At 43.3% G+C, this 16,472-nt stretch overlaps 1 protein-coding gene across 1 annotated transcript; it reads left to right on the forward strand.

Moving 5' to 3' along the window:
- Positions 1-398: 398 nt before the first annotated feature.
- Positions 399-12,461, forward strand: RFK (riboflavin kinase). Its single transcript, XM_075278121.1, has 4 exons — positions 399-849; positions 1,807-1,958; positions 4,285-4,387; positions 8,109-12,461. The coding sequence occupies exons 1-4, from the start codon at positions 558-560 to the stop codon at positions 8,231-8,233; spliced, it is 672 nt and encodes a 223-aa protein (XP_075134222.1). The 5' UTR covers positions 399-557; the 3' UTR covers positions 8,234-12,461.
- The last annotated feature ends 4,011 nt before the right edge of the window (positions 12,462-16,472 follow it).

Raw genomic sequence — 16,472 nt, forward strand, 5'->3', positions numbered from 1 at the left:
CCTCCAGCAACTCCAATCTAGTCACCTCACTAGTGAATTGTCTACATTGGAGTTGCTCCTGGTAGGTCCGCCCTACAGTAACTCCATTCTAGCCCGTTCACTAGTGAGGTGACTAGATTGGAGTTGCTGGAGGGAGGACCTACCAGGAGCAACTCCATTCTAGACGCAACCCTCTAGAATTCGGGGGTAATAAAAACATTGTATTAGCACGGCGTCGTACGGGACACTGGCCCTTTAAGACTGATACGATCAAACGGAAATTTCAGCAGTTTCGAAAACGTTCTATTGGAGCACGGCATGTGACGTCATCGTAACCCAGAATTCAGCCGGGAGGGAGTGATCACGTGAACAAACCCTAGTAAGTCACTAGTCACGGTGACAGTAGCGGCTCAAGGTCTGTACTCGGGAAGCCCCGCCTCCACAGCGCTGACGTAGGCTCTCAAGATCACTGCACTTGCAGAAAGACGCGGGGAGATCCTGAGTCATCTTACAACGTCGACTGCTCCTTCACAGCGCCTTCCTTTTCTAAACACCCCTTTCCTGTGCTAAGCCTTGAGATGGCCCACAGACTAGCTTGTAGTAGCCGGCTCCTCACCGGTACAGGTTCTACTGTTGGTGGTGGAGTGACGGCTGCCTTGGCGCTGCCCTTGCCTTCTACGGACAGTCTCCGCGTGTTGGCCGGTCATCCCGTGGACTTTAGACAAGAGCTGCCGCCAGCCGAGCCGGCACTGACCACGGGGAAGAAGAGAGCGGCCAGGGGCTGCGTCATGAGCGCGCTGCCCTATTACTGTAGCGGGGAGGTCGTCAGAGGCTTCGGTCGGGGGTCTAAGGATCTGGGCATCCCGACAGGTGAGTCTATGGACAGCCGGCTGTGGGACTACAAGTGCCATCATGTAGTGAGCGGAGCGTTAACCCCCGTACCGGGCTCAGCCCTGCTATGTGATGGTGTCATTACATGTGTCATCAGGGTTGTGTAATGCTGTGTAGTGAATGGTGCCAGGACATCAAGAACCGTCCTGACCCTTTACCTGGTTATTGAGTACAATGGGTACTGCGCTGTGGACTATGTGAAGAACATGGAACAATGAAGGCTTTACTGACTCGGGGTCATATAGCCGGTATATGGATTAATAATGGATTGGGGAGCTATTCCAATGTTTGATATATTCCGAGGATAATCTTGTGGGTCTGACCTTTTGAGAATATCGGGTCCCTGAGTTAGTTTAGAGCCACTTTCTTTTCTAAGAAAGTATAAATAAAAATATATATATATATTATAAAAATGTATATATGTGTGTGTGTGTGTGTGTGTATATATATATCATTTTTGTGTTGACATTCTCCTGAATAGAAAAACTTGCTGCAGCCTGTCATTGTTTCCAACAGGGAACTGAAGCCAGGTATGTATGGGGCAGAGTTGGGTTCCCATGTTGCAGTACTGTATATATTTCTTACTGAAGTTGTTGATGCTGAGGTTTATCCGCGTGTGGACCCGTGACAATTGAATAACTGCAAACCAATTTTTTCAGCGTGTATTTCCTCTCTATCAACATACTTTTTACGGCGTGGTAGCACCTCAGTGATTTTGATCAGTTTGCCCTCCTTTTCTTGTTTTTTAGCATCCTTTTTACATAAAACTATTTCTTAGTTTTTCTGTCCATGATTGTAGTTTCAGATTGGTAGTGTAGTTTTGCAATCTCAGTAAAACCTCCAGGTTTGTAAGTAACAGCAGAGTTGTTGGGCAGTGATGTGATGGTTACCTGTCAGTATGACGCTCACAGGTTTCTTTTTTTTTTCCCCCTATAGCTAATTTCCCTGAACATGTTGTGGACAATCTTCCTTCGGACCTCTCCACTGGCATCTACTATGGCTGGGGCAGCATCAGCAATGGGGATGTCTATAAAATGGTTATGAGTATTGGTTGGAATCCTTTCTACAAGAACACAAAGAAATCTGTGGTAAGTAGTGATAGATCACTACGTTGTATCTTCCAAAACAATGCATCAGTTGTACTATAAACATCTATGATCCATGGTCCTACATTTATAGATTAATTTAAAGAGGACCTTTCACGTCCTCATAGATGTGCGGTATTCTATACTGCTAGAAAGCTGACAGTGCGCTGGATTCCGATATCTCCCCACTGTCAGAAAGATGGACCTTACAGCCTAGCGTCATCGCTGGGATGTGAGAAATGCCCCTACCCTGACACTAGAAGTTCATGGGAGAATACTGTCATGAGGGTCGTTTCTCACAGCTCAGCAATATTGCTGAGCTTTAACGTCCGTCCTTTTGATATGGAGAGATAACTGTGCCAAATTTAACACCACTGATAGCAGCACTGGAGCACATACCGGGAAAGCTAACAGTCACTGAATTCAGCACACTGTTGGCTTTCTAGTGTTATGATACTGCACATCTATGAGGACATGAAAGGTCCTCTTTAAAGAGAACCTTTCCTAACCTCCGACAAGTCCAGCTCTGGCACAGTTGGAATTTTTTCTCTAGCCACCACTGTTCCCGAGCAATCGGTGCTGTTAGTTGTGGTACCTAATATATTACTTAGGCTCTGTACCGTCAGGCAGGAGCAGACAAGGGGTGTGATTCTGACACTGGCTTCCTCTGTTTGGAGTTCTGGATCACACCCCCTGCCTGACACTGCCCTTCTGATATTACAGAGGCTAAATAGCACATCAGGCACCAAAACTAACTGTACTTGTTGCTCTGGAACAGTGGAGGCTAGAGAAAAAAACTCCTACTGCGTTGGAATCAGTGGTGGGGTAGCTATTAACAAATGCTAACTGGTGGAGGTGGTGAAAGGTCCTCCTTGTCCCCCAGAGCTCTATTTATTACCTGCGTGAAGGGCTGCTTGAGAGGCCAGGACTTACATTCCTCTGTCTTCCTTGCAGACACTCTGACTCTTGCTCCCGTCTGTCATGTGATCCAAGAGTCAGAGTATCGGCAAAGGAGACAGAGGAATGACCATTCTGGCCTCAGCACATGTAATAAACAGGGGACCGAAGGTATATCAGTAGTAACGCTAAACCAGTGCAGGTAATACAATGGTAAGGGCTCATTCACATCTGCGCCCGGAGTCTCCACTTTCAGGTTTCAGTTTCCTGCCCGGCACTGGGCAGGAAACGGAAACCGGCTGTCACTTTTCAAACCCATTCAAATAAATGGGTTTGAAAAGTGTCCGGCCGTGAGCGTCAGGGAGCGTTTTGTGCTCTCTGCGACAAAACCGTGTTTTTTTTTTTTGTTTGTTTTTAATCGAACACAGTCGGACATGCAGGACTTTGTGTCTGGTTTAAAAAAAACTGTTTCGCTGCAGAGAGCATAAAACGCTCACCGACGCTCACGGCCGGACTCGATCTGACAGGTTTCCGTCTTCTGCATGCAGAAGACGGAAACCTCAGAATGGAGACCAGACGTTGGTGTGAACCCAGCGTCAGCTGTATTATTTATTAGATAGCCCCTTTAATCTTCCATGACCTCCAGTTGCCTCTCCTGCATAAAACCACTATTGCAGCCTCTCTGCAGTTAGTCTTTGAGGTTAAACTTGTAGTAAAGTTATTGTCCTGTGAGGGTTAAGCCGACCTGGTGGAGCCTCTTGCCCAGGCAAGTTGCATACTAAAACTTCAGATGGAGAAAGTGACCGTTTAAAATAGACCTTTCATGTCCTCTAAGATGTGCCGTGTTAGATACTGCTGCAGAGTTGACAGTGTGCTGAATTCAGGGGTATCCGTGCTGTTATATCTGTATCAAAACTGTCAGAGGTGCCAGCCTCACAGCTCGGTGTCATCACGCTAGCTGACGGTAGTCTTCTATAGACTTGTATCGTGAAGAAGGGCGTTCTTCTCTTCCTATTGATGAAGCTAAGGTGTGAAGCAGGCCCCTGTGACTGCAGTGATATCAGCATCGAAACTAATAGCACCGATATCTGAATTCACTGTCAACTTTGCAGCAGTATGTAACATGGCACGTTTTAGAGGATATGAAAGGTTCTCTTTAAATATGACACTGGGTCTCTGCTGTTTTACACAGTGATTACCTGGCGCTAATGCCTGCAAACAGTCTTCTCCGATCATTGGCATTTAGTACAACTGAGGCCCCCTGATCCCTCCTGGTTGAGCCCTTGCCTCTTCGATTATAAATATTTATTCCATAATGGCTACACCATAGCAGCAAAAAAGTCAGTAAAAAAAAATAGTAGTAGTAGTAGTTCAGCCATATAACGCATAATACTTGGTGTGCTTCTTTATAACCTTATTTTTTTTCCCTCAGGAAACCCATATTATTCATCACTTTGAAAATGACTTCTATGGAGAAATACTTAGTATCGTTATTGTGGGCTACATTAGGCCAGAAAAAACTTTTGACTCATTAGGTACGTGTTTGGCATTTGTATAGTATTCACATGCGTCTCTCCATGATACGCAATCCAGTCACATTAATGTGCCCACCTGTCAAAATCCAGAATAACCACCTTTTGCAGAGCGGACCGCTGCGAGATGTGCAGGAAGACAGGGGATGTTGTGGTGATTTTCACTGGGATGTTGAGCCATGCCGACTCCAGTGCTGTGTCCAGCCGCACTAGGTTACGCAGTTGCGCATCCATGGCGCAAACAACCCGATCGAGGTGGTCCCACAGATTCTCAATTGGGTTCAAGTCCGGGGAATTTGCTGGCCAAGGGAGTACGGTAAACTCATCCTGGTGCTCCTCGAACCAAGCACGTACACTGCGAGCTTTATGACAATTTGCATTGTCTTGCTGCCATCATCCGGAGGAAAAACAATTCGCATGTAGGGGTGAACATGGTCCACAAGGATAGAGGCATACTTGTGCTGATCCATTGTGCCTTCCACAATGATGAGTGCACCCAGATGGCTGATGACACGTGCGTTCTGCAATTGGTTATTTAACGTTGATGTCAAAAGTAGGCGGTGGTCACATTAATATGACTGGACTGCATATGTTATGTTGACTCTGTATGAACTTTAGTTTACTCGCACTGAATTAAAAAAAACAAAGTTTAGTGAGCTTTTAGGTAAGCTACTTACCTCACCCACACCATCCTTGAACTAACTAGTTATACAGAAAAAAAGGGCCAGTAAACCTGGTGGTCAAGCGTAGTCAAGTATATTTGGTCTAGGGTAGTGAGAAGGTTAATTTCAGCATGTCCGCTGGTCTAGAGCAGTGAATGAGTTAACACAAGGATCCCTGGTGGTCTATGGCAGTCAAGTAGTTCATTTTAAAGGTAACCTTGAATATGCAGTAATATCTGTAGACAGCATGTTATAGAGCAGCATTTGCTGAGCAAATCTAGTTTTGTGTTTCAAAAAAAAAAAAAAAAAAAAGAAATTCAGCATATCTTGTCACTCATTTGTATCTTTGCCCTTTCAATTCTTGGAAACAGTCATGTAGTAGTGGGGGCGTCCTATCAGTGTTTGTACATACAGATATTGCTGACCTACATGGAGGGCTGTCAATCACTGATAGAACCTATAAAATTACGTTTTATACAGAATGCATTGGTACAAAGGGAAATCAATCTGCTCTAATCCTTCTGCTCTGTAACATACTGCTGGCAGATTGTACTGCATTCTTATGATGACAAGTTTCCTTTGAGTGGAAGGATTGATGCTGCATACTGGTGGTAAGCCAAGGAAAGCCAATTTTGCACTAAAAGGTGACATTTTGTGGCACTCATCACACAAAAAAAATAAATAAAATGCATATGACGTAACAGGGAGGGAATATGTCTACAGCAGGTCCAATAGGTTTACTACACTTCCAAAACTTTATATCTATGCCAGCTATGTGCATTACAACTTAAAGCAAATCATTGCTGTTGTAGACTTGAAATTCAAGCAGGCAAAAGATATGCTATGAATTTTTTAAAGGGGTTTTCCAAACAAACCAGGCGATCAGGATGGCTACAATTAAAAAGAGTCCGGTCCACCATTTTTATTCACCTGAGCCAATTCACTTGCAATCCAGCCAGTGTGGGCATGTAATGGAGCGGGACTTTGGGTTGGGGACTATTACTTTTTTTTTTTTTTGATTTATTTAAACTTAGTTTAAATTCTCACTGAAGGGCACTTTACTCTGTATTGTACATATATAGCTCCTGATGAGCTATGAATATAACATAACGAAACGCGTTGAGGACAATCTATACGCACATGGGCAGAGTAACAACTAGGTATGCCATCTTCCCCTTTAGAATTGAGATTGTAGGCAGACATGTTGTAGACAGGTATACAAACTGCTACACAGTATAGTGAGTTCAGTCTGCTGATTTATCCATGTCTGCTAATACATCACTATTGTCTATATCCTGTTCTTTTCCCCTATATATTATCAACACTGGCTTATGTTTGTATTTTTCAGCCCATAGATACATATATGCTGAAGTGTGTGTATGGGGATATTTATGCCAATATAAATAGGCACAGTCAAGCTATTGCCTATATGGAAAAGAATCTTTCACCTGTCCATGCACGTCACCTTTATATCAGGTGATATTTATAGATAATTGTGACGTTAGTCATATGAGACCAGTCTGATGACTATAGATTATATGGGATACATACATTAATAGGCTTGGATCATTCTGAGCCTGTTCAGATCTATCCCATGTTTTAATACACATAGGGTTTTTCTTTATTTTAATACACAATAATTAAAGGTTATGTTTTATTTACTCTTATTTTAAATTCTGCTTTTATGGGGGGGGATTCTCTCTCGTGTAGATTACAAATATGGTATATAGCTTTTGCTGTAGTCTGCTTGTTGATATAGCTTTTCAAAGTTTGACCATTTATCTTAACGTTCCCTAATAAATAGCTAATGCTGTAAGTACATGGGACAGAGACGTGGTTGTGTAGGAGGAATCATTAAGGATCATATGGCATCACATGTTGGAGTTCAGCCTGAACAACTGGTCACAAGATGCCGCATGCTCTGTTACTACACCTTCTTAAAATGTGAATCTTCACTGTATTTTCTGGAACAGTCACCATTAAGTTATCCTTTAGTGTTGGTCATGAATGTTAAATTAACATTGCATGAGCCATACTGATATGGTGTGATAGACTCATTATTTACTGCAACACAGTATACAAATAGGTATAGCTCCACGTGTCATATGTCGTGTATTTTAATTTTTTTAGCAGCTTTTTGTTATTGTGTGCTGTTGAGAGCTATTTCCCTCAGGATCCCATTAGATTACCCCCTTTGCACTTTGCTTCAGTTCAGAACCACACAATTCAAAACACATAAGTGTTTCAAATTGTACAGTGCTGCAGAATATGTTGGCGCTATATAAATAACATGTATTTTTCTATATGCGGTTTTGAAGGCTATAGATGTGTTTTTCCTTAGGGTTTTTGTTGTTGATAAATAAGACTTTATTTTTCTGGGTTTTTTTTTAATAGTTAATAATGTAATAGTTTTTCCACCCTTTTCTCTGCATCGTGTCTGTCAGACATCTGGCTGCAGCAGGATCCTCTACCATATCTGTATTAAGTCACACAAATTGTTAGATTTTCACCATTTGCAAAAGTCTCTCCCCCCACCACCACCTTCCCCAGTAATTTCCTAGCAGGAGATAGAGCAGATCCGTAGCAGATTGACCCCAGTGTTCGCTGAAGGATTTCTACAAGACTGTCAATCTGTACGATGTTTATTTTACTTTATGTTTTTGCATGATCCTGAAACAGTGGAATCCAACTAATTTGCTGCTTACTTGTAGTATTCACTAGAAAAAGTACTTGCTGCTGCCCAGGTATAAAGCGTAAGCCCCAAGAATCCCACTGAAGTCAAACATATCAACGGGCAGCTGCCGCTCCTGGGTTGTGACTGAAAGCTTAAATATGTGCCCTAAAAGCATAAGATGCAGTGTGGGAATGATTTATCTAAGGTGGTGGGAAAATATAGTGACACAGTTGCCCATAACCTATGCCATTTCAGCTGTCCTCTGTCCAAGGGCCCTCTGAAATGAAAGTGTTAATCTTTTGGTTCCAGCTGCACCTAAACTGCTGTGTGTGTATACAGTCTATAGGTGATACATGTGGTGACAACCATGTCTCTTACCTTCCTACAGATGACCTGATCGCTGCTATTCACAGTGACATTGACGAAGCAAAGAAGCAGCTGGACCTACCAGAACAGAGAAAACTCAAGGAACGCTACTTCTCCAATTCACAGAAGATTATGAACGGTCACTGACTGTGGCTGGCGGTCACGTGATAGAATATTTTGGGTTACACTGGTCTGCTGGCTCTAGACATCAAACAATCTATTCTTCATATCTAAATATACTGTTATCATGGCCTAGATGTGACTATACTCTTCCGTGCAAACGCTTTATATAGGTTTATAAGGACAAATTTGCACTTTGCAATGTGCAGGTTATGTGCGTTACATTGTGCTTTTCAACATAAGTTGAATCTCTACAACAGTTACCCTACAAAGCCTGTACAGAAGGCAGCAGTAAGATTCCACGTATTTCCTACATATAGCGATGTCATTCCCATAGTTGTAACGTGTGGTGTATTTCTTGGGCTGTTGGTCTGTTCCTGTAGCATCTTCCAGGGACTTGAAGGAATACCGTAAATTGCAGCATGTTGCTGTCAGGGATTTATTATGTAATATATTTGGCTAAGTCCAGCTGCCTTTTGTGGAAATGTAGATTTTATTTATTTTCCTTAGAACGTTATTGGCTTATTAATGCATTGGTATTATATGAAGATACAATTCAGTCATGCAGAACGCAAGGTTGCGTTGAGCATGATGCCACATCAAGCTGCTCGGTTTAGCCATGGTTGGCAGCCATTTTGTTTTTTTAATAAAGAAGCAGCAGTTCTAGCAAATGTTCCTGAAGTCTTTTCTGTGATAGGTTTGTTTCATGTCCATGTGGTTATATTTGGGCAGTGTAAGCTACAAGATGGGAAAACAATTCATGAATAAATAAGAGGTAGTTTTCAGATGCAACATCTGAATTATGTATGTATGTAAAACATATACCGTATTTTTCGGACTATAAGACGCACTTTTTTTCCCCAAAATTTTGGGGGAAAAGAAGGGTGCGTCTTATAGTCCGAATGTGGCGCCTGGCATCCGCTGTACTAGAGAGGCGGATGCCGGCAAGGGATAGACGCCGGGGCTGAGACATCGCTGCGCTCCTCTGCCCTGCATGAAGCCGGCAGGGGTGATGCTATTCCGCTCCTCCGTCCCCCCGCCGCTGGCTTCATGCAGGGCAGAGGAGCGTAGCGATGTCTCAGGCCACGACACCTGTGCCAGCGTCTATCCCTCGCCGGCATCCGCCTCTCTAGTACAGCGGATGCCGGGTCTGTATTGGCGGCGCCTTCTCCCCCGGGGCCGGTCCCCGCCGGCCCCATACCTGTGAAGTTGCAGGCCAGCTCGGGTGACAGCCGGGAGCCTAATGGGGCTCCCAGGCCTGTCACTGCTATATTAGTATTGCGGCTGGGTCTATGACCAGCCGTAATACTAATATACAGAATGTCCCATAGACGGCAATACAGTTGTAATACTAATATACAGAATGTCCCATAGACGGCAATACAGTTGTATTGCCGTCTTTGGGACTTGCAATCAAGTGACCGCAGGTTCAAGCCCCCGGGGGAGAATAAAATAGTAAAAAAAAAAAAAAAGCTTTAAAAATATGAAATAAATAAAAGTTCTAAATCACCTCCTGTCCCTAGAATATATATAAAAGTAGAAAATCATATATCATAAACCACCGGGTTTTTTTTTTCAATACAAGGTGATCTAAGCAATAGGTATTCCCCAAAATGGTATAACTAAAAAGTACTTCTGGCCCCGCAAAAAAAACCACTCTATGCATCCCCGTACAGCTGCAGGGTCACCTGTCAATGTGGCCTTGCAGCTGTTGCAAAACTACAACTCTCATATATTAAAGAGGACCTTTCACCATTTTTCCCACAGGCAGTTCTATATACTGCCGGAAAGCTGACAGTGCGCTGAATTCAGCACACTGTCGGCTTTCCCGATCTGGGCCCAGTGTGAAGAGTACCGTAGCTCTTCTATGGTCAGAAAGGCGTTTCTGACTGTTAGCCAGAGACGTCCTTCTGCCTCGCGGCGCCAATCGCGCTGTACTATGGAGCGGGGAGGAACTCCCCCCTCCCTCCCTGATAATGCTCGTCTATGGACGAGTACTGCCAGCAGAGGTAGGGGGCGTTCCTCCCGGCTCTCACAGCACAGCGCGATTGGCTGTGCTGTGAAGAAGGACGTCTCTGACTGAGTGTCAGAAACGCCCTTCTGACCATAGAAGAGCTACGGTACCGGGACCGTAAGCTCTTCACACTGGGCCCAGATCGGGAAAGCCGACAGTGCGTTGAATTCAGCGCATTGTCAGCTTTCCGGCAGTATATAGAACTGCCTGTGTGAAAAATGGTGAAAGGTCCTCTTTAAATATTTTACCATTTTTTGCTTCAAAAATTTTTTTCTCCCTATTTTCCTCCTCTAAAACCTAGGTGCGTCTTATAGTCCGAAAAATACGGTATTTAATCTTATTTTTATTCACTTTTATGCACTATCTGAACACTCTCATCAGGAATGCTGTATTAATAATTTGTATGTGTATATGACAGTACCATATATAGAAATTTAAACCTAGTTCCTGTCTTCATCATGTTGTTCTCCTTCCGAATATTATTTCTTGAAGTAATATTGTTTAGACTGGGTTATGTATGCTAGAGGAGAAGAATTAGACCTTGGGTTTGTGTTTAGTGAGGAAGTCTACTATAACAATGATATCTGTGCCTGTTTTGGCTGATATTTTATACAACAGTCTATCCGGTTTTTATTATATGTATAGTACTTCTGTGTCCATTTGCTATAGGACTCATTTGCTTGATGTTGCTCAATGCTGCTACCTTTATTACTATGTTTTTCATATGTCTTTAAACCTTTAAAGGGAACATACCACATTATTAAATTTGTTTTCCAAACTACAGATGGCCTATTATAGAGTGAAAAGTGCTGAACATATTGATATATAATTTTCTGGGAATAGAATTCAGTATGACTGATTTATTGATCTAGGACTCCTTTTTGTTGTGGGAGTCCAGTTTTTTTGTAACATATCGATTAAATCTCTTACTTACCAAAGGTACCCTGAATTACCCTGTTAAGTGCCATTTTGTAGATTGTTAGGTCAGGTCCTACTTATGCTAAGCAAGCATGTACAGTAAACTTATACGTGTGTGTGTGTGTGTGTATATATATAACACTTGCCTGGTGTCCTCTACATGATGCTATGTGCCTACTTAATAAAAAAAAAAAAAAAAAAAAAAAAATCTTTCAGTACCTCTACTGACTCCAACTCGCTTTGTGGAGAGGGGAAGGTGGTGTATTGAGACCCTAGATTCTACCTTTTCATTGTAATCTTGCTTGTCATAATGAGACAACTGAAAATGATCTCCACAGGACAGAAAGGGGAAGTAAAATTTATCTGTGTGAAAACTGCATCTGTGTTTATAGGATTTATCTTTCTTTTTGCAAATGTAGATCCTGACATGAAATATTACAAAACAACAATTTTAAAGAAATGTTAACCATAAATATGTAAATTTAAGTGAGATATATATATTCTGTTATTCATGACCCATTCCATTTAAGGCCCATGTTGTGGAAATGCTGCAGCAACATCAACAAAAAACAGCCGCTTTTCCACAACTTGGGGCCTACAAAAGGAATGTTATATATGGAAAATTCTTATACTTCGGCTCAATCCATTCCTGGCTTTGGCAATAAAAAAACCCAGCAAAATCTGCAACAAAAAACACTGCGTTTCTTCAACGTAGGACCTAAGGCTAAGTCCCAACATAGCAGGCTGCAGCAAAAAATCGCTGTTGTGGAAAAAAGTGACAGTAACACCTGCAGAGGTTTCCGCCAACATTTCTGTAGATGTAATTGTCATAGTGATTCCCAAAACCATGACTGTTTTGGAAATCTCAGCGTATCTGCTGCACATATTTTTCTGCAATCTGTGGATTGGATTTGCAGTGATTGTAAAATGCTGCAGATTTTGCTGTCGTGTGTACACTATGTGGGGCCCTTGCCTAAAGGTATTCTTCAGGAATAATACTGAAGATAGGTCATCAGTGTCAGATTGGTAGTGGTTTGACCCTCGGCATCCCCACTAATCACTTGTTTGAAGAAGCCGTATTGTTGGGGACACGGCTTGCTAAGGATAGTGCCATACAGTATATAGCGCCTTTATTAAAGGGGTTGTCCCATCACAAGGGTCCTATCTGTACTGCTTGTTAATGTGAATGTAAGACTTTTCCTAAATACATTGCTTCAGCAAAACTGCTTTGTTTGTCCACTATCTTACTTTATTCTTTTTTTTTTTTTTCACACATCCCTTGACTTATCTGGTCATAAGTCAAGTGATGTATCTGCTGCTCGGAGGGAGGAGGGGCTAAGTGCACGGGAGCGAGCCTGGAGGGGGGGGGGGGGGTTAGTCTACCCCTTTGGGGGGGAAGGGGCCGCCAATACAGACCCGGCATCCGCTGTAATAGAGAGGCGGATGCTGGGGAGTGTAGATGCCGTCACAGGTGCCTGCAACATCGCTATGCTCCTGCCCTGCATGAAGCCAGCAGCGGCACTCGCATTGTGATGGCTAGACTGGTCTCACCATCTATGAGCGTGCACGCAGGGCCAGCGGCATCTCGCCGCTGGCTTTGCATATGTAACCAATGACGCAACAAAGCGGGAAGACAGAAGATTTTAGAGCAATGAAGACTGGTGAGTATGCGACATGGGAATACCCCTTTAAGTATTGGCAGATTCAGTCCCATTTAATTGGAATGGGACTAAGCTGCAAACAGGCCATGTGACTGATGAATGTAGCAACACTTGTGAAATGGAAGTGGTACTCAACCAAGCACCAGCCCTGCTTCAACAGGCGATAATTTGTGATACTGGGTGTATGAACCCAACTGATCTAATATTGATGACCAAAGTCCCAGAAAAATCCATTTTGAATGTAGCCTGGTGTATGTAACCAGAACAAAGTATAGCAACGCAGCTCTATAGTCCAATAGGTCAGGATCACCTGAATCAAACAGTGGTTTCCCCTTGTGAACCTGTGCCTTTGTCGAAGTCTGTGTCATATATCCTCTCAAGTGAAAACTTGGTTCGGATGTGCTGCATGTATCTGCCAGGTTGAGTTCTGCTGACAGACTCCCTTTTAAAGCACTTGCAGTGCTCATTGTTTGGGCTCTAGTTGTAAAGCTTATGCTTTTCACTTTCTCTGCAATTTCTGTGTATTTTTGCTTTGGCAACCCTTTTGAACTTATTTGTGAAGGCTGGAGAAAGGCTAACCTTTACCCACAGGGTTAAACTTCACCGTTCTGCAATCTGCAGGCAGCGAACCATTCTGCACTGATTACACCACTATAAGGCTGCGGGAAAAATCGTGGTGTTTTACAGTGCAAGCAAAGGGGATGGGATTCATGCGAATTCCATGGCCACTTTGCGGAAAAAAACCGCATTGCGGATTTTCAAATCGCAGCATGTCAATTATATCTACGGAAACGCTGGTGGCTTTCCCATAGATATAATTTTAGCAGAAGTCCCCAGAGGAAAACTCTGCGAATTTTCTGTGGAAAGAACCGCAGTGCATTCACGCCGCGGTTCTTAAAGCGCTGCGATTACGGCCCGTGGAGCCTTAGCCTAAGGCCTTATTCACACTTCAGTGATTTTGTGTCAAAACATGATCTCAGGCAAAGCAATGACCAAACACTGACCCAGTGCCACTTGCCAGCATGCCTTTAAGAGCTGCCACTGAGAGCAGCTGATGCTTCTGAAGAGGAACACAACCAAAAAAAGGTTTCCATTCACAAGTTATTGATACCATTCACATAACACTCGTAAATATGATTTTGTTTTGATATTTTATGACGCCTAGATCAGTTTCTTACTGTGCTGTATTACATGGTTCACATCCACTAGGACTCCTCGCAAGAAAGAAAAAAAATAAAAATCTTGCATACATTTGCGTGAGTTAAGGGTTTAGATTTGGTGGTTTCAGGGTGTTTTGTGGGGAATGGAAGCTGTAATTATTTAGTTTCACTACAGCCATGTGCAATGTTCATCTGATCGCCTAGTGTTCTGAGCCTTAAACAGAACACTATTGTACTGAAGGACAGGAACTGCTACTGGAAAGAACACGAGTGGTCTTGTCTGGGCAACATCTTTTCTTCTGATCGGTGCCTGAGAGTGAATTTATAAAAAGGGGGTGGTTACTCCACTTTAACCATGGGCCGATGCATCAGGTGCCTTTTGTCCCGACTTTTTTCCCTGACTGATAGAGGTGGATACAAGTGAAGGAATCCCTTTTAGTGAGGCTGGCTGTATACGACCGTGCTGCAACCGGCTGGCCATGAATTAAAATCACGGAGGACATGGGGGATGTCTACTGTGTGCTGCCTGTGCATGGGCCATGCTTCTGCGGCTCCTTTCATTCAATGAATTGGAGCTAAGGGCTACAAAATAAGACAGGAAATTCATGGTCGTGCGTATGGGTCCACGGAAAAGAATGGGTCAGTATTAGAGATGAGCGACACTGTTCGAATCAGCCGGTCCGAACAGTACACTCCCATAGAAATGAATGGAAGCACCTGGCACGTACACTTTGCCAGCGGCCGGTCGCCGTGCCAGGTTCTTCCATTCATTTCTATGGGAGCGTGCTGTTCGGAACGGCTGATCCGAACAGTGTTCGCTCATCTCTAGTCAGTATACTATCCCTGAAAAACACAGAGAGTACACTGAACACGGCCACGGTTGTCAGTAACTGGCCTAACTCTGTCCAAGCAACCTCTGGCCAATATCATAGTCTATTGAAAGTTGAGTTTGTCACCTAAACTAAAGCTTTGTAACACTTTATGTAGGCTGTAGAACATAATTCTGCATTCAGAAAATAACGCAAATGTATACTTGACAAGTAAAGTACCTACCTAGTGTCTCCGGCCTGGTACAGTGGTATGAAAGGGGGTTGGCAGAAGCTGGTGGCTCTCAATACCTCTACCCAACCCCTCCATAGATTAAACGGTGTTGACTTCTACTACTAAAACTGAAGCTATATGCAGACATTGTGTTACACTATTATCTAATAATGTATGACCACTACAATCCATCAGATTGCATGCTGCATAAGCAATGCTCTAACACCACAGCTGCTGTATATGGTCCAAACCCTACCCACACACACTGACCAATGATCGCATGTTTATGCAGCTATAACAGAGGCTGGATCATTTACATGCATGTATTGCTTACTAATGTCGATGCCGTTTTATTCTCATGTAGCAACTGTAGCTCTGCAAAAAGTCTGTCTTCTAAAGGAGTGTGCCACTAGATAATGACCTACTTTTTGTCAGCCAAGCTTTTATGTGAAACATATTTTTAACAATAATAGACTACAAAACTATTATGTCAGAGTATTTCTTTGCAGCCATCACCTCAATACAATGACTATACCAACAGGACCACCATAGAAGATAATACCTCTATAGATAACATCACTGATCCATCATTGCATAGATGACAGTTTATCTACTCCCATCCCTGCACAGAGCGTGCCTGCAAAATTGACCCTTAGAGCTCAATGTGTCGGCTCCAGATTATTGCAGCAGATGGCCATGAGTGCGCTATAAAGCATAAATTCTATTGCTAGAGTAGTGGAAAAGCTCAAGCAAGATGGTGGCCCCAATAATCATTAATAGGAAATAGGATTTTTAAAAAAGTATAATTTTAATACCGCTTTTCCCTGTGTCAGAAAATCTCTGACAGAATTTAATCAAAGAATTGTCTGAATGTATATAATACAATGGGGCTATACACCACATATCATAAAGGGATTCAATCATTAAAGTGCTATTTTTTCTCCCTAACACGTAGGAATAGCCTTAATAAAGGCTATTCTTCTCCTACCTTTAGATGTCTTCTCCACGCCACTGTTCGGTAGAAATCTCGGTTTTCTGTATGTAAATGATTTTTCTCACAGCACTGGGGGCGTCCCCAATGCTGCGAGAGAAATCTCCAGCACCGCCTCTATCTTTGCCTGGAACGGTCTCTCCCTGCATCATCTTTCGGCGCTGGCTTCAAACTTCTAGGCATGCGCAGTTGGCTCTGCCGTCGGGCCTCAGCCAGGGCCGAATGCACATGCCCACGGCCATTTTCTTGTGGCTGCTTACCCCAGTTTACTGTGCGAGCTGCCACAAGAAAATGGCCGCTTACACCAGTTTACTGCGCATGCCTAGAAGTTTGAAGCCAGCCCCGGAAGAAGACACAGGGAGAGGCCGTTCCAGGTGAAGATAGAGGCAGTGCTGGAGAGTTCTGTCGCAGCATTGGGGATGCCCCCAGTGCTGTGAGAGAACTCATTTGCATACAGAAGAAAAATGGGATGTCTACCAAA

Source organism: Leptodactylus fuscus, chromosome 1 (assembly GCF_031893055.1).
Source record: "Leptodactylus fuscus isolate aLepFus1 chromosome 1, aLepFus1.hap2, whole genome shotgun sequence".
In the NCBI taxonomy this organism is placed as follows: domain Eukaryota; kingdom Metazoa; phylum Chordata; class Amphibia; order Anura; family Leptodactylidae; genus Leptodactylus; species Leptodactylus fuscus.